General features: G+C 32.2%; 2 protein-coding genes across 2 annotated transcripts; both read left to right on the forward strand.

Annotated features, from left to right (window-relative positions):
* The first annotated feature begins 4,689 nt into the window (after positions 1 to 4,689).
* LOC111999755 (protein NRT1/ PTR FAMILY 5.4) lies at positions 4,690 to 7,077 on the forward strand. The gene is made up of 4 exons (XM_024031876.2): positions 4,690 to 4,844; positions 5,042 to 5,259; positions 5,883 to 6,134; positions 6,721 to 7,077. The coding sequence occupies exons 1-4, from the start codon at positions 4,700 to 4,702 to the stop codon at positions 7,060 to 7,062; spliced, it is 957 nt and encodes a 318-aa protein (XP_023887644.2). The 5' UTR covers positions 4,690 to 4,699; the 3' UTR covers positions 7,063 to 7,077.
* A 5,255-nt stretch (positions 7,078 to 12,332) lies between these two features.
* LOC136061452 (protein NRT1/ PTR FAMILY 5.4-like) lies at positions 12,333 to 19,273 on the forward strand. Its single transcript, XM_065769303.1, has 5 exons — positions 12,333 to 12,502; positions 12,700 to 12,917; positions 13,998 to 14,249; positions 14,836 to 15,095; positions 17,986 to 19,273. Exons 1-5 carry the CDS (start codon positions 12,358 to 12,360, stop codon positions 18,863 to 18,865), a joined length of 1,755 nt encoding a protein of 584 aa, XP_065625375.1. The 5' UTR covers positions 12,333 to 12,357; the 3' UTR covers positions 18,866 to 19,273.
* Positions 19,274 to 24,340: the final 5,067 nt, after the last annotated feature.

Raw genomic sequence — 24,340 nt, forward strand, 5'->3', positions numbered from 1 at the left:
TTATGAGGCTATAAAAAGAATGTTACTTTCATTAATGTTAGAGTTTTAGCAATAACTTAATTTGTTTAAAAAGTAGCAATAACTCAGTCAGGCACTTAAACTTTCACAATTAATTGGAGAAGTACCAAATTACAATTTATCAAAAATTTTAAGGTTTATCAGTCTTGATTTGGAAGAAAAAAAGGAAGTTACTAAACTTATCATTTTTTTAAAATAATTTTTATGAATGAGCTGAATAAGCTTATCATTACTCATTAATATTGAGAAAAGAAATTAAGGAAAAAAAAGGCTTGAGGAAAGTATCATTAGTCATTAGTTTTGCAATGTAGCTAGCAACTATTTAAATGCTAAGAGTTTTTTTTTTTTTTTTTTTGAGTCATGGACAGGCATATTTTTCTGTGATCCAGTATTGTACGTGGTATATTCCCTATTGTCTGTAACATCATCAGTAAATAATAACTACGTGGAGAAATATAATTAGCACGAGCATAAATATTAAATAAATAATTATATGGTATAATTTATTTTTTTGATACAATTATATGGTATAATTTAAGTGATTTATGATAATGTATCAATTTAATCTATATCATACATAATCAAGCGAGCACCAAGCCACCAATCAAGAGAAAGTGTGTTTTTCTCAGCAAAAAATTAAAAAAAAAAAAAAAATTAAAAGAGAGAGAAGAATATGTTTTCAATATGTTAAGTTTATTTGTTTGACGTGAATTTTAATTTGTTTAATCATAAAGAATTTGAGTTCGAATCTCACTTATACCAAAACAAATTAGTTTTTTAGCATGATGATAAAGAACTATAATTGTGGAACATTGAAATATTTCATTTTTTTTTTTCGCCCTTATAACAAATGGTAATTAAAAGAGGGGCAATCGAATCTATATTTTACTCAATTTTAGTTAGTTTAATAATAAAGAATTTAGGTTTGAATCTCATTTATATCAAAAACAAATAGATTTTTTAGCATAATAATAAAAAAAGAATCATCATAGAACGTCGAAATATATCATTTGTTTTCTTCTTTCTTATATCAAATGATAATTAAAAGAGAGGTAGTCAATTATCAAAAAAAAGGAGAAGCAGTCGAATCCATGTTTTTCTCGTGGCGATGACTAAGACTCTAATAGTTAGTCAGCAAACACTTTGAGACTTTTTTTTTTTTTTTTTTGCTGAATAAAAAAAGAGGTCTTTAGTGTAGGCTCATTGATCTCACGTCACGTGATGATAATAAGTAATACCACGTGTATCAGATTGACCTTGTTGGAGCTATCACTCAAACTGCTCTTCTCTAGATGTTAGGACAAAAACTGAAAAACTTCTACCATCAAGTCATACTCCATGTAATAAGCACTTTGAGACTCTAAAACCAAAAGTCAAGCACAAAGATATAAAGCAACGTCGGCAAAACTTAAAAAGTTCATATCATTCGAGAGCTTTTGGAAAGTTTGAACGGTAAATTTTAAACTGACTAATTATTACTATCGTCGGCAAATCCACCACGTATTACAGTGACACTAACTAAGAGTGGAAATATTAAATTTAAAAATATATATATATATATATAATAAAAATAAATAAAAATAAAAAACATGTTTGTGTCCACTTTGACCATTCAAGGATTTAACCATTTATTCCATTGATTCCGACCTCTTCTATATGCATGCTTATGTAAGGCTTCCACCCACATACATTTTCTTATTATCTAAGTTTGATTTTTTTTTCGGTGGTCAAGACATCATCTCCCCATAGTTGTTATTTATTTAAAATAATAATCATAAATTGTACGCCACTCAAATATCGTGTCCATTTGAGAACAACTTATTTAGTCTTTTGCTGAAAGTATATTAAAGTATACTTGTACTTTGAAAAAGTAAACAAAAATTAAGAAAAATTAAAGTATTAAAAAGTTATACATAAACTCCATTTGGATTGCGTTTCTGGGATGTGCGTCTGTGGCTGCTTTTTTTTTTCTTTTTTCTTTTTTTTGAGATGCGCGTTTCAACTTTTCTAATGGGTCCTATGCACTATTTATGAGACCTACAAACCTCTTTTTTCAAAAAAAATTTCATTAAAAATAAGTCTCATGACACCATTTACACATTTAAGAATTATTTTGCTATAGTATTTTCAGTTTTCAGTAAAATAAGCGGTATCTAAATGCATATATAAAAGCTAAAAGTTTAGCTTATAAGCTCATGACAAATGGACACAAATCCACTTGCTCTCCAATTTTAAAACTTTTGATTCTGGTTTTTCAAAATGTTAATAATATAGTCCTTTCATTCACCTGTCAATTTATTACATACTTTTTGTCCATTTCTTACTAACAGTTTTGTTTAATGTTAGTTCCCTAAATATGAAATGGGTTCAATTTTAGTCCCTTCAAGATGAGGTTAGGTAGAAACATTAAAATGAGTTGGAAAATTATATATTAACTGCCTTTATTTAGCTTTGAAATGAGACAGAGTTGTTTTCTAGAAAATTTTTCGAAAAACAACTCTCTGATTTCAAGCTATAAGAGAAGTTAAGAAATAATTTTCTTTTGTTTTTTTTTTTATGATAATACCAAACACAATTTAAACACAAAAAAATTATATTTACATAAAGTTTTCTATTGAGACAAATAGAAATTCCCTATATTATGTTTTTTAACCTTCTTCTATAATGGCCTATAGCTCATATCTTTACATCAAGATTTTTATCGAGACAAACAGAAATTCCCTAAATTATGTTTTTTAAACTTCTTCAAGAATGGCCTATAGCTGATCATAATTAATCTCATATTAGGTTCTAGTGAAAATAAGTAAGTTCCTTTCCTAGTTGCTCTTAATCTTTTATCTCTTTTTTTCCAATGTGTTTTAATCTCCTTATTGCTAAACTTTAAATTGATTTCCTTTTGTTTAATACAAGAAATACAATTCTTAATTTTTATCCATATTTGATTTTATTCAAAATAATGTTATTTCTTCAATATATAAATGTAAAGGTAAATTCATGATTGGTTAAATCTAATCTTTTTAAATCTAACTAATATTATCAAGAACAAGGATGTATGTCCAACGTAAGAACTATTGATACATTCTTTAATTTCCCGTGTTAGATTTACTACTAACGTTGAGTAGATTGATGTGCAATTTATTTTAAATATTTACCTATTTTTCTTTACCTAATATGTTATGTTTTATTCTTAAATATTTTTTATTAGTTATCTTTCTAGGTAATATAACTTTATTATTGTTTTTCATGCAACATGAACAATGCGCGTGAGAAGATTGATAAATTGATATGGTCCACAATATTTAGTGTGTGTGTGTATATATATATATATATATATACAATGGCGGAGCCACATGCATCCTTGGGGGGGCCTTGGCCCCTCCAAAATTTTTAATTTTTTTTACAATATAGGTTTTTTTTTATAAATATTTAAGGGTTATATGAAAAAAAAAAAAAGAAGTTGGCCCCCCAAAAGAAAGCATTGATTAACTAATCTAGCAATCCTTTTCAGAAAAAGAGAGTTTAGTGTTGATATATAATTGTAATAGAATGAAATAATTAGATAGTAAGTTTTGTGAGTAAATAGTAAGACCCCTAATTTTTAGCCCAATTTCAAATCCTATTAACGCATTTAAATCATTCAACATGGATAATAAATGCTATTTGGTTGAAATTTTCTGTTCTCCATATTTTATCAAGAAAAAAAAAAAAAAAACTTCAGTTATAACAATATGATTTTGATTTGTCAAATATGAATGAAATTTTGAGAACAATTTATATATTGAAAAGGAAATTATGTATAATTTTGTTATAAAAATAATAATTGATGAAGTTTATTACATAAAGTATTATTGTCAAGCATGATTTTGATGGAAGATACTATATATATATATATATATATTGTTCTTTATATTTGTATGTTGTATACCCAATTATACAATGTTTGTATACTTAATTAGAGTTTTAAGAAGATTATAAGTTTCTTTTATAAAGAAGATCTTGTGTCTAGGTGTATATATATACTATTAAAGTTTGATAATTCTCATAAAAAAAAAAAAGTTGATAATTTGTGTATATGTATATAACTTATTTAGAATAAGAAAAATTAAAATTTATACTTTTATACACACACATATATTATGTGGATTTTTAGGGTAGTGTCTATTTGTGATTTGAGCTTTATAGCACAATAGTTTGGCCTTCCCCAACTCAAAATTCTTGGTTCCGCCTTGTGTATATATATATATATATATTTATTTATTTATTTATTTATTCTTTTATAATAATGATATATTAAATTGTGTAAATTTAAGAATTTATGTATTATTTAAAATTTATTTTTTAGTACTTTGTTATTTGTTTATATATATATATATATATTGCAAGTGAAAAAAAATACAGGTCAACATGCAATTTGATTAACTAAACCCATAATTCGATTAACTTAATTCGCTTGCAACTTGTCTAGGATAACCTGTTATCTTACTGATATTTAATTGGACCCATACCTTGATTAACCTGACGTAACCAGGCCTAGTTGTCAGGTCTCTAATCTGATCCTGTGGGTGATGCAATTAATCAAACTTGCATTATGCAATTGCCAACACACAATGAACACACAGTGTTTTTTTCCGTATATATAAAGGGACCCATTTACCTGAGAGTCCCAAATCATTCATTAGCTATGTCAAATTTCTCATACCAACCTTCTTCCATGGATAGCTCCGTAGCACCAGTTATGATTGAAGATGGTCAGAAGGAGACAAGGCTGGTCTCCACCAAGCAAAAATCCTCCAGAGGTGGCTGGAATGCTGCCATTTTTGTCATCTGTAAGCCTCCCTCTCTCTCTCTTCTTCTTCTTCTTCTTCTTCTCCTCCTTTCTCCTCTTCATTTTGAACTGAAATCGTTGACTTCAATCACGATTTCAGTGCAATAAGTGTGTGTATACGTTTGTGAGATAAACAACGCCCATCCTTTAATATCTGATTTTCTTTTTCTTTCATTTTTTTTTTGTCTGTGTGTGAAGTTGTTGAAATGGCTGAGCGCTTTGCCTACTATGGCCTCGCTGGTAACCTCATCACGTACCTCACAAATGAACTCCACGAGCCATTGACCACTGCAGCTAAGAATGTCAACACTTGGATTGGCGTCTCAACACTTTTCCCTATACTCGGTGCCTTCATCGCTGATTCCTACTTGGGCCGTTTCAACACCATTATTATCTCCTCTGTCATCTTTCTCTTGGTAAAGAAAATTTCTCACCAACATGACTACAGTTCTTGTCACATATGCACAACAAGAGGAGTCAATATTTTTTTGCTTGGACAACCAGATAATAATTATAATTTATACATACATAAATACACATATATATACACGTTTTAAAAAAAAAAAAAAAAGGGTTTGGTGAAAAATATGTTGCTTCATGACAAATAAGTATATGAAAGTTCTTGATTCAATCTCTCTTGAACTCATTTATATTTTTATAAGTAAATTTTTGATCTCATGAATTTTAATTAGCTAGATATCATACTTTTAGATGATATAAAATTTAATAGAATCTGTCATACAAAATTGAGAATTTCATCTATAAGATGTTTAAAGCTTTCTTCTGATTTATGAGATAAATTTTTCTTTTTCTTTTTTTCTTTTTTTTTTTTTATTAAAGTTGGGATCTCTTAAAAAGAATTTCCTCTTTTGAAAGGATCATGCTTTTTGGAGGCAGAAATCCAAAAGGAAAAGAAATTACTTTTCTTAAAGTGTATTCATTCTGCTTATTGCCTGTTCCTCCTTGATATTACATGCATATATACATGGTTTTTGGCCAATTTTACTTTCATGATGACTTGTTTGTAATTGTATCACAGGGAACAGTTCTATTGACTTTATCAGTCTCGGTGTTTCCTCTGCATTTGCGTAAAGCAATGTCTTTTTTAGCCCTTTACATATTATCAGTCGGCGAAGGTGGCCACAAACCATGCGTGCAAACCTTTGCTGCAGACCAGTTCGACGAGGTCACACCAGAGGAGAAGAAGGCAAAGAGCTCATTTTTCAACTGGTGGTATTTGGGGATAGTTGCTGCTGCAACTTCTGCCTCACTGGTTGTAATATATGTGCAGGTAACAAAATTCTTAAATTGTTAATACAATGACATCTTCATTTTTGTTATATCAATTTGCAGTTTATTATAATTTTTACACATCAATGCAAAGTTTTTATTATAATTTTGTGAGCATTGATGGTGGATCCAAGGTCATTCTGACATTTTTAATGAAGCAACGAAAGCAGTTTAATAGTTTTAAATTAGTTCCACTATTTCTATTTTTACGAAACAAGGAATTAAGTTAGAAGAGAAATTCTATCTCGTAAAAAAAAAAAAAAAAGATTAATTAATCATCAATTGAACTAAATATATACCGAGTGGTGGAGACGTGGAGTGAAAATTTTCAAAAATGGGTTTCAAAGTGATAATAATTATAGAAAATAAACAAACTTCAGATGGCTATATAAGAAAAATTAGAAGTTTGGGAGTGACACTCATGTAATTAAAATTTTGAAATTTTTGGGGTCCATGGTCCCTCTTTTTTCCCTTATAAGTTATAAATAAAATAAATATGAATTTATATGCCAAAAAATTTAAAAGATCTTTCAAAAAAAAATTATTCCACTTTTAGTTTATCTAAAAAATTAAAATTCTGGTTGCAGGATAATATTGGATGGACAGAAGGATTTGGAATACCGATAGGAGTGATAGCTGTGGCGTTGACAATATTTTTACTAGGAATTAAGAAGTACCGGAAGGAGGATCCTGTGGGCAGCCCTTTCACCGGGGTGGCACAAGTGTTTGTTGCGGCAGCTCGGAAGTGGCGCATGGATGAGACACACCATGGTAGGGGTGTATACTATGGGGTCCCGTCGGAGGGTCAACCTAACACATGGATTTTTGCCAGGACTGATCAATTCAGGTACACAAAATTGTCAACTCCTTTTTTGTGGTGTATGTGTGTGTATTGTGTACACATTAAAAATCACGTGCCGGGCCTATGATAACAAAAGTCACATACCTAACTACGCATAAGTGGTCAACTATGAGTAAAACTTGTGGTCAAATTTAGGGCATTCTTGGTGGCGTTCACAATTCACATTTGACTATTCGAAACCTAACCTTGATGTGAAGTCAACGATGTAGATAATTTGTGATGATTACTGGTCGAAATCTTATCTCTATAATAAAGCTTTATCTTCTCTTAGTCACAAAAATGTTTTAAATTGACATAGTATACCTGCCCTCTCACCTGTCATAACTCATAGCTTACATGACCTGCAAGCTATTTATTTACATAACTCAGTTTTACAAGTTCGTAGGTAAACAGATTCTCAGAATCCATTAATGTCTTTGTATTAATTGATGTTGTTATATAATAAGTTATATGAAAAATGCTAACAGATGCCCTTAAAACAATAATTAATAATTCATTTAAAGAAAATTTTTATAGAAAAATGAAAAAAAAAATTAATAATTTGACAATTTTTTTCATTTTACATAAAAGTGATATCAAAACTTTCTTAAGATGGATTGTTAACCATTGCTCTTAGGGAACCTGTTAGCATGACCATAAGTAAATAACATGGTTTAAGATATGATAAGCATTTTATCACCTTCAATAAAAATAAATAATATATATATATATATATGATAAGCATCTATACCTGTTTTATGTGATATTTATTATAGTAACTATACCAATTTCCCTATATTTAAGGTTATTTCCTTAAATTCAAGTGATAACCCAGTGGTTCAAGTAAAAATAATAATATTAATCTAGTCGTAATAGTGTGTGTACATATATTTTTTGTGTGTGTCATTTGTTGTTATTAGTACGAACCTCACATCTCTCCTTTTCCCACTATCTACATATAAAATAAAGTATAATAAAATAATTTTTTTTTAAAAAAATTTCCATATCATTTATTTCAAATGGGAAATCCCAAAAGAAGGTTTTTTTTTTTTTTTTTTTTTTTTTTTAGGGATAAAGATATTAATTTGTTTGGCTATTACTTGTTGGATCCAAAAGTTTTAAAGAATAATGCTATGTACACATGGACACCAAATATCATAATACCCTCTTATTTTTATAAATGACACTTCACCCCCACAAGGTTTAATTTATATAACAAATAATCCCCACAACTATATATTTGTGTTTATTTCAAATTGAGTAACAAATGTATACTTTTTCAAATTAAATTTCATATAAAATAACTTTAAAATAATGCTTGCAAACCATATTCTTTCTATAATAAGAAAATTAAAATAATCATCTTGGGGGCTAAGGGACATTTTCTAAAATGTAAGGTTTCTAACATGGCTCCAAATCTCAATAGAGGTTTATGTAATTTACAACCAAAACAAAAAAAAAAAAAACAAAAAAAGTCTGAATGGTTTAATTTATATATAGTGGATCCTCTTATAATTATAATATTTTAAAACATAATAATCTTTGGTAACAAAAATTGATAACAGATTTCCCTTTGATCCAATTTAAATGACAGTGAATAACTCATTCGTTTTTTTTTATTGAGTAATTTGATTTACTTCATATTATTCAATTTCTACAAGCTACTAATTAACTAGAATTTTGAATCTGCCTATTTCTTTGTACATAATTGTACTAGATAGTAACTTCTCTCCCATTATTTAATAAGTTTGCCAAAAATGTATCTTTTATCCACCAAATTAGTCTTGTAAAATAAATCATGTATACGTCTTTCACAGTTTTATACCAAATAATTACTTTCCAATATTCATATACTAGGAACTTAGCTAGATTATGATAAATCTATTATAGTATTTTGTACATAACATTATTAGAACCACCAAAGTATCTCTCACTATTTAACATTCTTGTTAAAATGTAGCTTTCTTTTTCTTTCTTCTTTTTAGATGAAGCTATAAATTGTAGCTTTTATCCTCCCAAATTAGAACAAATCTTTTTCTTTTTCTTTTCTTTTTCTTCTTTTTCCCATACATAGCTAGAATAAGTCTATTTCTTTTTCTTTTCTTTTTCTTCTTTTTTCCTATACTTAGCTACAATAATTTAATTTTTTTTGTAAATAAGATTACTAGAATTAGTAGGTATATCTCATTATTCAACATACTTATTAAAATGTAGCTTTCATCCACCCAAATTAATCAGGTTAACCATCTATCTTTCACGCTACCATTTACACGCAACTAACCCCCTAAAGTAATAAAATTGACCCTTGATTAACCTATGCGAATAATTGAAACTATTTTCTTATCATATCTAGTCATCCTTGCTTTGCTTGACGTGTCCAATATGTCTTGTTGTGCACAAAAGTTAAAAAACTTTTGAGCAATAGTTTACAGTATTTCACAATTTTTTTCTTTTCCTCCTCTTTTTTTAGAAAGCCCAAAAGTTTAAATTTCTGTTTGAAATTTGAATATTAATTAGATTAAGTAATTATAGGCCCAGAAGCCCATGCCTGCTNGTGAGTCAGTCTCAGCCCCATTTTCTCATTCAGGGTATCTACACACCCTAATATCCTAAATACATTCACGGCACACTGAGTAGGAGCCAAGCGAAAATGCCTAAGGTAATTGAGAGTTACTGGCCTCATAGGGATTCTCATCCCTCCTTCTACGAAAGCGACTATTGGGATCACAACTTCACCCTCTCTCCTCTTAAGGTACCACTTCCCTTCTTCACAGTACTTCAAACTCACATTATTGGGTATTCCATAGTCGACAATGAATTTGTTCATCATCTCGTCGGACTCAACCAACTTCTAAACTTACCCATTCCTAAAGATGACTAAAAGTTCTAAAAGAAGAAAAGGAGGAGTAAAATCAAGGAAATTTGGGGTCGCTAGAAAAAGAAGACTTACAGAAGTATGGCGATTCTCTTCAGGAAGAGTGCAAGTTGAACTAGACTTAAGTCATACGCATCAATGGTTGTAAGCGCGAAAATGATGAAACCAGGCGGTTCAAACAGGTACTTATACTCCCCCTTAGGTTCCCCAAATGTAACCGCTTGTTCATAAAAGCAAGAGATCATACCGTTGAAAGTGGGAAACGTGGTGCCGTCAAAATTTAATGTGGGCACCCATTAAGTCTTGAAACGCTAAAAACGCGCATCGGGCAGTCAAAAAGCCGCCAGCATTAACACGAACCGAAGTGGGGCGACTCGTTTAGAGGGCCCGCAGGTATCAAAACCCTCCTCCTCGTCCGAGGGAACGTGCAGCAGGGTTTTAGGGGCTATTGTGGGGCCCGTGGGCCTGATAACCTCGGCCTATCGGGTAGCAGGCCAAGGCCCATGCCGACGAACACTGACTATTCAAGGCTAAATTGGGGAAAGCCTCTTTTCCCAATCCACGCCGAGAACCTCCTCATCCTCGGCCTGACAAGGGTGATTTTCGGAAAGACCAGGCCCAAAGTAAGCTGTCACCCTCGCATTTAATGCATTCACCTAACCCCCCTGGCCGCATTAATGGGGATATAACCCCTTAGCAGGGCAATGTTGATCAGAGTGAACCACTTGAGTACTGATAAGGCCTCTGATGGGACGGATGGCCAGAAGAGAGGCAAATGAATGATCAATAGATGGAATAAGGAGATAGGAAGATGAAGACTATATAAGGAAAGCAAGTAAAGTAAAAAAGGAGGGGGAAAAAGAGAAGCAAAAGGCCTCCTCGGCCATGGGCCGAGGAGCATCCTCCCAGTTATAAAGAAACTCTAAGTATCTTTTTATAAATGAGAGTTCATGCTTGATGAACGACGGCCAGCGCCTAAACCTTTAACCCACTCTCTATAAATTTATTGTTTGGGCTTGATTGGGCTGAAAACTCATTCATACTCAGGGTCAATCCAAACTGAGTCCCCACACATATATTATGTAGATTTTTTAGGGTAGTGTCTATTTGTGATTTGAGTTTATTTTAGCACAATAGTTTGGCCTTCCCCAACTCAAAATTCTTGGTTCCGCCTTTGTGTATATATATATATATTTATTTATTTATTCTTTTATAATAATGATATATTAAATTGTGTAAATTTAAGAATTTATGTATTATTTAAAATTTATTTTTAGTACTTTGTTATTTGTTTATATATATATATATATATATATATATTGCAAGTGAAAAAAAATACAGGTCAACATGCAATTTGATTAACTAAACCCATAATTCGATTAACTTAATTCGCTTGCAACTTGTCTAGGATAACCTGTTATCTTACTGATATTTAGGCTGTGTTTGTTTCGTGTAAAATGTTTTCCGGAAAATATGTATTTTCCGGAAATGTTATTTTCCGGAAAAGGAAAATATTTTTAAGTGTTTGGTTGAATTATGAAAATTTTTGTGGAAAATATTTTTCATGTGTTTGGATGTTTTCTAAAAATGCTATTTTCCGGAAAATTTTTCACATTTTCTCAGCATCCAAACAAATTTTATTACAAAAAATTTCAACATCACAGCCAATTCAACAAAAAATTCCGGCAGCAAATTCCGGCAACAACAACAACAACAACAATCAAACTAAAAAAAAATAAAAAAAAAATAAAAAAAATAAAAAAAAAACTGAGATGGGTCTGGGTCGAAGGTCTGGGTCGTCGGTGTGGTGAGGCGAAGGCGGGTGAGGCGATGGCGTGGGTTCGTGGTGTGAGTCGTTGGGTCTGGGTCAAAGGTCGAAGGCACGACGATCGGCGAGTCATTGGGTCGAGTTCGCAGTGCGAGTTACTGGGTCGAAGGTCGAAGGTCGAAGGCACGACAATCGGCGAGTCGCTGGGTCTGGTTCGCGGTGCGAGTCGCTGGAAGTGCGATCGACGATCGCTGGGTCTGGAAGGGCAATCGACGATCGGCGCTCGCTGGGTCTCGCCGATGGGTCTAGGTCTCGCCGATGGGTCTCGGTCTCGCCGAGCTGTCTCTTCTTCCTCTCTCTCTCTCTCTCTCTCTCTCTCTCTCTCTGGAAATCAATTGAAGTGAAAATAGGAACGGAAATGCATTTCCGTTGTCTAAGGGAAAATAGGAAGTGAATTTTCGGAAAATAGAATTTTCTGTAACTGCCAAACACGCGGAAAATGTGGAAAATGATTTCCGGAAATTGATTACCACCTATTCAAACGCAGCCTTAATTGGACCCATACCTTGATTAACCTGACGTAACCAGGCCTAGTTGTCAGGTCTCTAATCTGACCCTGTGGGTGATGCAATTAATCAAACTTGCATTATGCAATTGCCAACACACAATGAACACACAGTGTTTTTTCCGTATATATAAAGGGACCCATATACCTGAGAGTCCCAAATCATTCATTAGCTATGTCAAATTTCTCATACCAACCTTCTTCCATGGATAGCTCCGTAGCACCAGTTATGATTGAAGATGGTCAGAAGGAGACAAGGCTGGTCTCCACCAAGCAAAAATCCTCCAGAGGTGGCTGGAATGCTGCCATTTTTGTCATCTGTAAGCCTCTCTCTCTCTCTCTCTCTTCTTCTTCTTCTTCTTCTCCTTTCTCCTCTTCATTTTGAACTGAAATCGTTGACTTCGATCACGATTTCAGTGCAACAAGTGTGTGTATACGTTTGTGAAATAAATAACGCCCATCCTTTGATATCTGATTTTCTTTTTCTTTCATTTTTTTTTTTTGTCTGTGTGTGAAGTTGTTGAAATGGCTGAGCGCTTTGCCTACTATGGCCTCGCTGGCAACCTCATCACGTACCTCACAAATGAACTCCACGAGCCATTGGCCACTGCAGCTAAGAATGTCAACACTTGGATTGGCGTCTCAACACTTTTCCCTATACTCGGTGCCTTCATCGCTGATTCCTACTTGGGCCGGTTCAACACCATTATTATCTCCTCTGTCATCTTTCTCTTGGTAAAGAAAATTTCTCACCAACATGACTACAGTTCTTGTCACATATGCACAACAAGAGGAGTCAATATTTTTTTGCTTGGACAACCAGATAATAATTATAATTTATACATACATAAATACACATATATATACACGTTTTAAAAAAAAAAAAAAAAGGGTTTGGTGAAAAATATGTTGCTTCATGACAAATAAGTATATGAAAGTTCTTGATTCAATCTCTCTTGAACTCATTTATATTTTTATAAGTAAATTTTTGATCTCATGAATTTTAATTAGCTAGATATCATACTTTTAGATGATATAAAATTTAATAGAATCTGTCATACAAAATTGAGAATTTCATCTATAAGATGTTTAAAGCTTTCTTCTGATTTATGAGATAAATTTTTCTTTTTCTTTTTTTCTTTTTTTTTATTAAAGTTGGGATCTCTTAAAAAGAATTTCCTCTTTTGAAAGGATCATGCTTTTTGGAGGCAGAAATCCAAAAGGAAAAGAAATTACTTTTCTTAAAGTGTATTCATTCTGCTTATTGCCTGTTCCTCCTTGATATTACATGCATATATACATGGTTTTTGGCCAATTTTACTTTCATGATGACTTGTTTGTAATTGTATCACAGGGAACAGTTCTATTGACTTTATCAGTCTCGGTGTTTCCTCTGCATTTGCGTAAAGCAATGTCTTTTTTAGCCCTTTACATATTATCAGTCGGCGAAGGTGATCATGAATTTTAATTAGCTAGATATCATACTTTTAGATGATATAAAATTTAATAGAATCTGTCATACAAAATTGAGAATTTCATCTATAAGATGTTTAAAGCTTTCTTCTGATTTATGAGATAAATTTTTCTTTTTCTTTTTTTCTTTTTTTTTATTAAAGTTGGGATCTCTTAAAAAGAATTTCCTCTTTTGAAAGGATCATGCTTTTTGGAGGCAGAAATCCAAAAGGAAAAGAAATTACTTTTCTTAAAGTGTATTCATTCTGCTTATTGCCTGTTCCTCCTTGATATTACATGCATATATACATGGTTTTTGGCCAATTTTACTTTCATGATGACTTGTTTGTAATTGTATCACAGGGAACAGTTCTATTGACTTTATCAGTCTCGGTGTTTCCTCTGCATTTGCGTAAAGCAATGTCTTTTTTAGCCCTTTACATATTATCAGTCGGCGAAGGTGGCCACAAACCATGCGTGCAAACCTTTGCTGCAGACCAGTTCGACGAGGTCACACCAGAGGAGAAGAAGGCAAAGAGCTCATTTTTCAACTGGTGGTATTTGGGGATAGTTGCTGCTGCAACTTCTGCCTCACTGGTTGTAATATATGTGCAGGTAACAAAATTCTTAAATTGTTAATACAATGACATCTTCATTTTTGTTATATCAATTTGCAGTTTATTATAATTTTTACACATCAATGCAAAGTTTTTATTATAATTTTGTGAGCATTGATGGTGGATCCAAGGTCATTCTGACATTTTTAATGAAGCAACGAAAGCAGTTTAATAGTTTTAAATTAGTTCCACTATTTCTATTTTTACGAAACAAGGAATTAAGTTAGAAGAGAAATTCTATCTCGTAAAAAAAAAAAAAAAAGATTAATTAATCATCAATTGAACTAAATATATACCGAGTGGTGGAGACGTGGAGTGAAAATTTTCAAAAATGGGTTTCAAAGTGATAATAATTATAGAAAATAAACAAACTTCAGATGGCTATATAAGAAAAATTAGAAGTTTGGGAGTGACACTCATGTAATTAAAATTTTGAAATTTTTGGGGTCCATGGTCCCTCTTTTTTCCCTTATAAGTTATAAATAAAATAAATATGAATTTATATGCCAAAAAATTTAAAAGATCTTTCAAAAAAAAATTATTCCACTTTTAGTTTATCTAAAAAATTAAAATTCTGGTTGCAGGATAATATTGGATGGACAGAAGGATTTGGAATACCGATAGGAGTGATAGCTGTGGCGTTGACAATATTTTTACTAGGAATTAAGAAGTACCGGAAGGAGGATCCTGTGGGCAGCCCTTTCACCGGGGTGGCACAAGTGTTTGTTGCGGCAGCTCGGAAGTGGCGCATGGATGAGACACACCATGGTAGGGGTGTATACTATGGGGTCCCGTCGGAGGGTCAACCTAACACATGGATTTTTGCCAGGACTGATCAATTCAGGTACACAAAATTGTCAACTCCTTTTTTGTGGTGTATGTGTGTGTATTGTGTACACATTAAAAATCACGTGCCGGGCCTATGATAACAAAAGTCACATACCTAACTACGCATAAGTGGTCAACTATGAGTAAAACTTGTGGTCAAATTTAGGGCATTCTTGGTGGCGTTCACAATTCACATTTGACTATTCGAAACCTAACCTTGATGTGAAGTCAACGATGTAGATAATTTGTGATGATTACTGGTCGAAATCTTATCTCTATAATAAAGCTTTATCTTCTCTTAGTCACAAAAATGTTTTAAATTGACATAGTATACCTGCCCTCTCACCTGTCATAACTCATAGCTTACATGACCTGCAAGCTATTTATTTACATAACTCAGTTTTACAAGTTCGTAGGTAAACAGATTCTCAGAATCCATTAATGTCTTTGTATTAATTGATGTTGTTATATAATAAGTTATATGAAAAATGCTAACAGATGCCCTTAAAACAATAATTAATAATTCATTTAAAGAAAATTTTTATAGAAAAATGAAAAAAAAAATTAATAATTTGACAATTTTTTTCATTTTACATAAAAGTGATATCAAAACTTTCTTAAGATGGATTGTTAACCATTGCTCTTAGGGAACCTGTTAGCATGACCATAAGTAAATAACATGGTTTAAGATATGATAAGCATTTTATCACCTTCAATAAAAATAAATAATATATATATATATATATGATAAGCATCTATACCTGTTTTATGTGATATTTATTATAGTAACTATACCAATTTCCCTATATTTAAGGTTATTTCCTTAAATTCAAGTGATAACCCAGTGGTTCAAGTAAAAATAATAATATTAATCTAGTCGTAATAGTGTGTGTACATATATTTTTTGTGTGTGTCATTTGTTGTTATTAGTACGAACCTCACATCTCTCCTTTTCCCACTATCTACATATAAAATAAAGTATAATAAAATAATTTTTTTTTAAAAAAATTTCCATATCATTTATTTCAAATGGGAAATCCCAAAAGAAGGTTTTTTTTTTTTTTTTTTTTTTTTTTTAGGGATAAAGATATTAATTTGTTTGGCTATTACTTGTTGGATCCAAAAGTTTTAAAGAATAATGCTATGTACACATGGACACCAAATATCATAATACCCTCTTATTTTTATAAATGACACTTCACCCCCACAAGGTTTAATTTATATAACAAATAATCCCCACAACTATATATTTGTGTTTATTTCAAATTGAGTAACAAATGTATACTTTTTCAAATTAAATTTCATATAAAATAACTTTAAAATAATGCTTGCAAACCATATTCTTTCTATAATAAGAAAATTAAAATAATCATCTTGGGGGCTAAGGGACATTTTCTAAAATGTAAGGTTTCTAACATGGCTCCAAATCTCAATAGAGGTTTATGTAATTTACAACCAAAACAAAAAAAAAAAAAACAAAAAAAGTCTGAATGGTTTAATTTATATATAGTGGATCCTCTTATAATTATAATATTTTAAAACATAATAATCTTTGGTAACAAAAATTGATAACAGATTTCCCTTTGATCCAATTTAAATGACAGTGAATAACTCATTCGTTTTTTTTTATTGAGTAATTTGATTTACTTCATATTATTCAATTTCTACAAGCTACTAATTAACTAGAATTTTGAATCTGCCTATTTCTTTGTACATAATTGTACTAGATAGTAACTTCTCTCCCATTATTTAATAAGTTTGCCAAAAATGTATCTTTTATCCACCAAATTAGTCTTGTAAAATAAATCATGTATACGTCTTTCACAGTTTTATACCAAATAATTACTTTCCAATATTCATATACTAGGAACTTAGCTAGATTATGATAAATCTATTATAGTATTTTGTACATAACATTATTAGAACCACCAAAGTATCTCTCACTATTTAACATTCTTGTTAAAATGTAGCTTTCTTTTTCTTTCTTCTTTTTAGATGAAGCTATAAATTGTAGCTTTTATCCTCCCAAATTAGAACAAATCTTTTTCTTTTTCTTTTCTTTTTCTTCTTTTTCCCATACATAGCTAGAATAAGTCTATTTCTTTTTCTTTTCTTTTTCTTCTTTTTTCCTATACTTAGCTACAATAATTTAATTTTTTTTGTAAATAAGATTACTAGAATTAGTAGGTATATCTCATTATTCAACATACTTATTAAAATGTAGCTTTCATCCACCCAAATTAATCAGGTTAACCATCTATCTTTCACGCTACCATTTACACGCAACTAACCCCCTAAAGTAATAAAATTGACCCTTGATTAACCTATGCGAATAATTGAAACTATTTTCTTATCATATCTAGTCATCCTTGCTTTGCTTGACGTGTCCAATATGTCTTGTTGTGCACAAAAGTTAAAAAACTTTTGAGCAATAGTTTACAGTATTTCACAATTTTTTTCTTTTCCTCCTCTTTTTTTAGAAAGCCCAAAAGTTTAAATTTCTGTTTGAAATTTGAATATTAATTAGATTAAGTAATTATAGGCCCAGAAGCCCATGCCTGCTAGTATTACATGTGCAGGTCCAAAGTCCAAACCCGTTAAAATATATCTGTGCAATACTTCATTCTATTACTTGTGCAGGTCCAAGCCCCATTATTATCGTTACTCTTTTTGATGAATTTTATCATTACTGGTTCTACACTTCTGTTTCTTGTACATTACTCATATTGTGTGCCTATAAATGTAGAATTTCTTTCTACTTCTCTCTTTTTCTTAACATATATCAAAGCTTTTCTTAACATAGTATCAAAGCAAAGGACTTAGTAATGGACTGACCATATTCTTGATGCATGTGACTTTGCTTATTCTCAAGCGGATATTTAACTATTACTATTTGAAAAATGCAGGTTTTTGGACAAGGCAATGATCATTGACAACATTGATATATCTAGCAAAACCAGAAATCCTTGGAGGCTATGCTCACTAAATCAAGTGGAAGAAGTAAAGCTTGTTCTCCGCCTCATCCCCATATGGTTTAGTTGCATAATGTTCACTGTAGTCCAAGCTCAACTTCACACCTTCTACATCAAGCAAGGTAGTACAATGATCCGGTCAATAGGACACTTTCATATTCCCCCAGGATCACTTCAAGCCTTAGTAGGCATCACAATCCTTTTTGCCGTTCCATTCTATGATCGAGTTTTTGTCCCAATAGCCAGAAAATTTACAGGACACCCATCAGGAATTACAGTGCTACAAAGGATAGGAGTTGGGCTATTTCTATCCATACTCAACATGGTTGTGTCAGCTCTAGTAGAAGCCAAAAGGGTCAGCATTGCAAAAGAATATAACCTCATGGATAACCCTAAAGCAACAATTCCAATGACAGTTTGGTGGCTTCTTCCACAATACGTGATTTGTGGTTTTTCTGATGCATTTGCAGTTGTGGGACTCCAAGAATTGTTCTATGATCAAATGCCAGAAGCACTGAGAAGTATGGGAGCTGCAGCATATATTAGTGTGGTTGGAGTTGGAAGCTTCATTGGCAATGCTATTATATCTGTTGTGCAGGCAATTAGCTCAAGGTCTGGTGATAAATGGCTTGGTAACAATCTTAATCGTGCACACCTTGACTACTACTACTGGGTCCTAGCAGGGTTGAGTGCTTTGAGTTTGTGTGTTTATGTATGCATTGCTATGCGCTTTGTCTACAAAAAGGTGGAGGAGGTTGAAAAAACCAACGGGGGAAGGTGGGTTATAATGAGCACCACCAATGGAGAATTTTAAGACTAGAGGGGCATGCTACATAAGTAGGTTAATTAACAAATAGAAATATCTCATTCATAGTTTTTCACTTTATGCTCCATCAACTACAACATGTTATATGCTTAATATTTCTTCCATCTTAAACCTTGTTTAAGAAAAGAAAAAAAATGGAGAAGATTGACATGTGACAAGTTGTGATTGGTAGAGCATAAAATGAAACTCTGAAAGTTGGGTGGAAAATTTTTATTGTTAATTAACATTTTAAAAGAACCAAATTAGAAAGAGTAAAATTTATTTGGGGGTGAGTTTTGGATATAGCAACCAGTGCTTGTTTTAGATATACTAGTAAATATGTATGTGTTTGCATGCCAAGATAGTGTGAATAATAATAAAAAAAAAATAAAATTATTGAAGAACTTTGAAAGACTATCTTCCTTTGCTGTTTAATGTATAGCAGTAAATATGTTTGTGTATGCATCTTAAGTTACTTGACTACGGAATTTGAACTAAATAGTTGGGCTCTTTGATAGTCATTGGGAAATTTTTCTTTCTTTCTTTGATTTTTTTTCCCCCCAAACATTAGGGAGAATGGATGAAGTGGACTTTAAACATAGTAGCATCAACCAAAAATGAAAAATAATATAAGCAGAGTTTCGGACCATTTGGTAGCGTCAACACTTGGTAATTATTTCGATTATCTGATGAAATCTGATAGAACTCAGATGCTCAGCTCCATGATTAGGTACACATTATTTGTGGCACTTCAGTCACTCATAGGGTTTATAACATGTCTAATTGACCACTACTACATCAGTCTGGTTCATTTTCTAATTGTTAGGTTCACTGTTTTCTGCTATGATAAAGCCAATTCTCTACCTCTGCTGTGATAAGCTAATTCACCACCTCTTCTTTGTTTGGAGGAATTTTAGGGAGGATATATGGAAAATTTAGGAGAGAAATGCGGAGAGAGAAAAGTGGGAGAGTATTTGGTTGGGAGGGGGAGTGGAAAATTTTGTGGTGGAGCCCGGGTGTTTTCTCTTCAGGCCCACCAAAAAATTCTCTCCCCAAAATGAGGAGAAAACTGAGGATATTGGGCTGTTTATTGGACGAAAATGAGGCTTCATCCACCTTAATAGCTTTTTCCTTCTTCTTTTTTTCTTCTTTTTCTTCATTTAGCTGTTTTGTTTACCTTTTTTTTTTTCTTTCATCCACTTGTTAAAAAAATGTTACTTTTTTGTTTTATTTAATGAAGACATAATTGTAAATTTATACAAATTTCATTTTCCATCCTTTCAATTTTCTTCTCAACCAAATAAATAATTTTTCATCTCTCTACTTTTCTATCATCCCAACCATACATAAATGAGAGAAAACTAAATCTCTTTTACCCTCCCACCTTTTTTCTCTTCTAATTTTTTATCTTCTTACTTTTTCATTCCTCTAACCATGCAAACCCTTAAAAGCATTTTTGGGAAACAAGTTAAAAAAGCCCAAGGCTCACACATGACAACTTGTAAATATGGACAACGTATTTGACAAAATCAATATGTGTGAACTTGGCTAAATTTGGGCCCATGCAATCATCCCAAAAAAAAAAAACTCATTAATATAGCCCGCAAAGATCATGAAGCCAGCCAATAATAATTGGCCAATTAGGGCCTACCAAGAGTCTAGCATTGGACAACCAAGGACACAGCTGGGCCAAGGTGCTTCTTTTTCTTTGTGTGGACCAAGCCCACGTATAGAAGAGGAGACTAACAAAAGATAAAAAAAAAATAAGAGATGTGGACCCATTCTGGATGGCATGTGTAAAATAACCTCATCTGTAATAAAAAGATTTTCTGGTTGGACCCAAATAAAAGGCTCTCAAACGAGCTTGGAAAACCTATGAGATTTATGGGCCCATGCTGGATTGCATGTGTAAAACGCAAGAACTCATAAAAGAACCTCATTACTTGAAAAATAGCTTATTTTCCATTAAACAAAGATCAGTCAACATTAATACTGATTACCATGATCACTTTAATTTAGCAAATTGGAAGGGAGTTTTCCATTTGAGGAAGCAAATTTTATGGAGCTTTAGTCAACTAGTGCATCCTTTTCAGGATAAACACTATTAAATGATAATGATTAATAAGTGTTAAGAATTCTAGTGGATCCTAATCCTATTTTCTCCCTTTTTTTTACCTGAATGATGACAATCATATCTATCGCAGAATATTATTCGGTAAATCCTCATCATAATTTTTTCTTTTTTCTGAATCCCTATTTGTTTTTGACTCGATTACAATTTCCTCAACCTCTAAAATTCCAAAGTGATAACCAAAATTAGGTGATCTATATCAAAAAGGAATTAGGATCATTCCTTTTGAAATTGATTCATTTCATAATTTATATTAAATATTACAAATCAAAAAATGTATTTAATTATGTTACATCATTTAAAATTTTAAATACTTAGCACTATATACACCGATCGATAGATATAAATAAAAATTTTAACTATGAAATAAATTATATTTTCATTTCAAAGTTGTTAGTAACACAAGTGAAATGAAGAATAAGATACGTAAACTTTCATATTTGAAAGACACCCTTTGCCAACTCCTATCAAAACTTTTCAATTTTCACCCCTCATAAGAAGTTTTGGTATATCCACCTTGACTCATATATGAAGATAGCAATAGCACCCACATCCAAAGCTGTCTTCACCATACATCCAACTCTTCCAGCTTGCCCATCACTTCTCCCATGACAGTTGCAATCTCCTCAATCATTAAGGTTAGTAGCACGTCAAGGAATTGCACCCATAACAAAGTCTAGTTAAATGTATTGCAAATTGAGATCCGATACAATAGCAAAAAGAAATTAACCATAGTGTGTGAAAGAGAGGTGAAAAAATAAAGTGCAAAAGTGAAATGGTAAAAAGTTGAGGGTTAAAAAAAATTTTATTTAAGGGTTGAGATTAAAAGTGACTTTTGCAACTTTTAATCTTAACCGTTGATGTCCTATTGTATGGTATAATAACCCTAATTATTGCACCGGATTTCAATCCATGTATTGCTATTGCTACCATTCCTCCCTCGTACTCCTGTTTCAGTACCATTGTACAAGTTTCTTATAAAAGATTAAATTGAAACATAATATGATGTATGTGTAAATTTTGTATTTTAATTGTTTATCTGTATGTTTTGAATTTCACTGAAATGGCAAAGAGAGCTGGGGTGAGACTTGAAAGAGATGGCAGCAAACTTAGGTACATCTAGACCTCTAGTCCAACTAAATTGGTATCATAAATTAAATTTTTCTACAATATTACAATGTAAGTACATTACGTACACTACAAATTTCACAATATTTTTCACAACTTATTGAGATAATATATTGTGATTATTATAACATCATTTCTACTAAAATCATTATTGACATCACTTTAATTATACATCAATCATAACATATCACTTTAACCATTGAAAAAATAAACGGGAAATAACCACCCGCATGTAGAGCTTGCATAGTCGTAAGAAACCCTTGTGGCCTATTACTTTGCGGGTTTAAAGTTGTGAGTTCGAATAGTGACAAGTCCCACTATTACACTGGTGGTCTCACGTCATTTATGAATAGGGTTTAAATAGGCCAAAGATAATGATCACACGTGCGAACTCACTATCTATATGATTTATTTGTAAATCTAAATATACATTAAGTTCGTGTAGCCAAGGATAATGACCGCGCGTGTGAACATATACATTAAGTTCGTGTAGCCAAGGATAATGACCACGCGCGTGAAGTTCACACGCGCGGTCATTATCCTTGGCTACACAAACTTAATGTATATTTAGATTTACAAATAAATCATACAGACAATGAGTTCACAATCTAAATATATATTAAGTTCGTGTAGTCAAGGATAATGACCACGCGTGTGAAGGAACTCATTATCTGTATGATTTATTTGTAAATCTAAATATACATTAAGTTCGTGTAGCCCAAGGATAATGACCGCGCGTGTGAACTCCCTGTCTATATGACTTATTTGTAAATCTAAATATACATTGAGTTCATGCAGTGGGTTTGGACTTTGGAGCACATGGTTTTCCTAGAGGGAAATGTGGCATCTGAATTACCATATCCCTCACAATGATTTGGTGGGGTCTAGGATCTCTCCCACAGCACCAACCCAGAATACCCACCGCCCCACCATCCAAATCTTCGGGCTTCCCTTTCAAGACATTGCTAAGCAGCTGCTGGTAAAAGCTAATCAGATATCAGATATGGAAAGTGTAATATTTAGGGGTTATTTTCATGATTAATACTACTCCTCTCTCTTAGTTAGCAGAATCTCTTTCTTTATTACGCAAAGTCTTTTTCACGTGGCCATCTTTTTGTTTTCTGTATTGAAATCTGGTGAATAAAGGTCAAAAGGTAGCTCCTTCCTAGTTCCTGCCTCCTCCCTCACCAAGAAAAAGTGAAAGTTTTCTTTGGTTTTTTCCTTGTCTAACCTTTTTCTCCTAGATTTTGTGGTTGATTTTAATAAAAGCAATGTGATCACACTGTTAGAATCTTAATAAAGCAACGTTAAAGACAACAAATTTGGTGATATAAATTTACTTTTACGTAAACCTATCAATGACACTACTTTTTTAATGCATTTATCTGTTAAACTGTTGTGATAAAAACTTTGTTTCCCTGGACATGTTGATGTTTACAACTCACACGGTCACACCTTTACATACTCAGGTTGCACCCAATCGTTGAAAATTTTTCGTAACCACCTCTGTTTTCAACTATTTGATACTAAAATTTTTATATATTCAAATGCAGATCGAGCAGCCTCCGCCGACATGGCATTCACGGGAGTAATCTCCTCATCTACAGAGGAAAAACAATGTTTCTTGACCACTGGTTGGGGCGTATCTGCACTTACTTCCTCAGCCTTGCGTTTTGAAAATCTGTTAAACTGTTGTGATAAAAACTTTGTTTCCCTGGACATGTTGATGTTTACAACTCACACGGTCACACCTTTACATACTCAGGTTGCACCCAATCGTTGAAAATTTTTCGTAACCACCTCTGTTTTCAACTATTTGATACTAAAATTTTTATATATTCAAATGCAGATCGAGCAGCCTCCGCCGACATGGCATTCACGGGAGTAATCTCCTCATCTACAGAGGAAAAACAATGTTTCTTGACCACTGGTTGGGGCGTATCTGCACTTACTTCCTCAGCCTTGCGTTTTGAAAAGAAGCTCAATGAGATGTAGTGTGTCGGTTTCTGGACAGCAGGAGGATATATTAACCGTATATTTATCTTCAGTCTCTATTAAAAATACTAAGAGGTGTCAGTTAAGATATAAGACTTCTTGAGTCTTGGCTATTAAATATCAAATTTAAAGCAATAATAATAATGAAAGTAGTAAAAGTGAACATAGATTTTGTAATGAAGCGAAAAAACTAATGACAAACATCTTGTAAAACCACTACAGAGACTTAG

The sequence above is a fragment of the Quercus suber genome, unplaced genomic scaffold (assembly GCF_002906115.3).
Source record: "Quercus suber isolate HL8 unplaced genomic scaffold, Cork oak 2.0 scaffold_1108, whole genome shotgun sequence".
NCBI lineage: Eukaryota > Viridiplantae > Streptophyta > Magnoliopsida > Fagales > Fagaceae > Quercus > Quercus suber.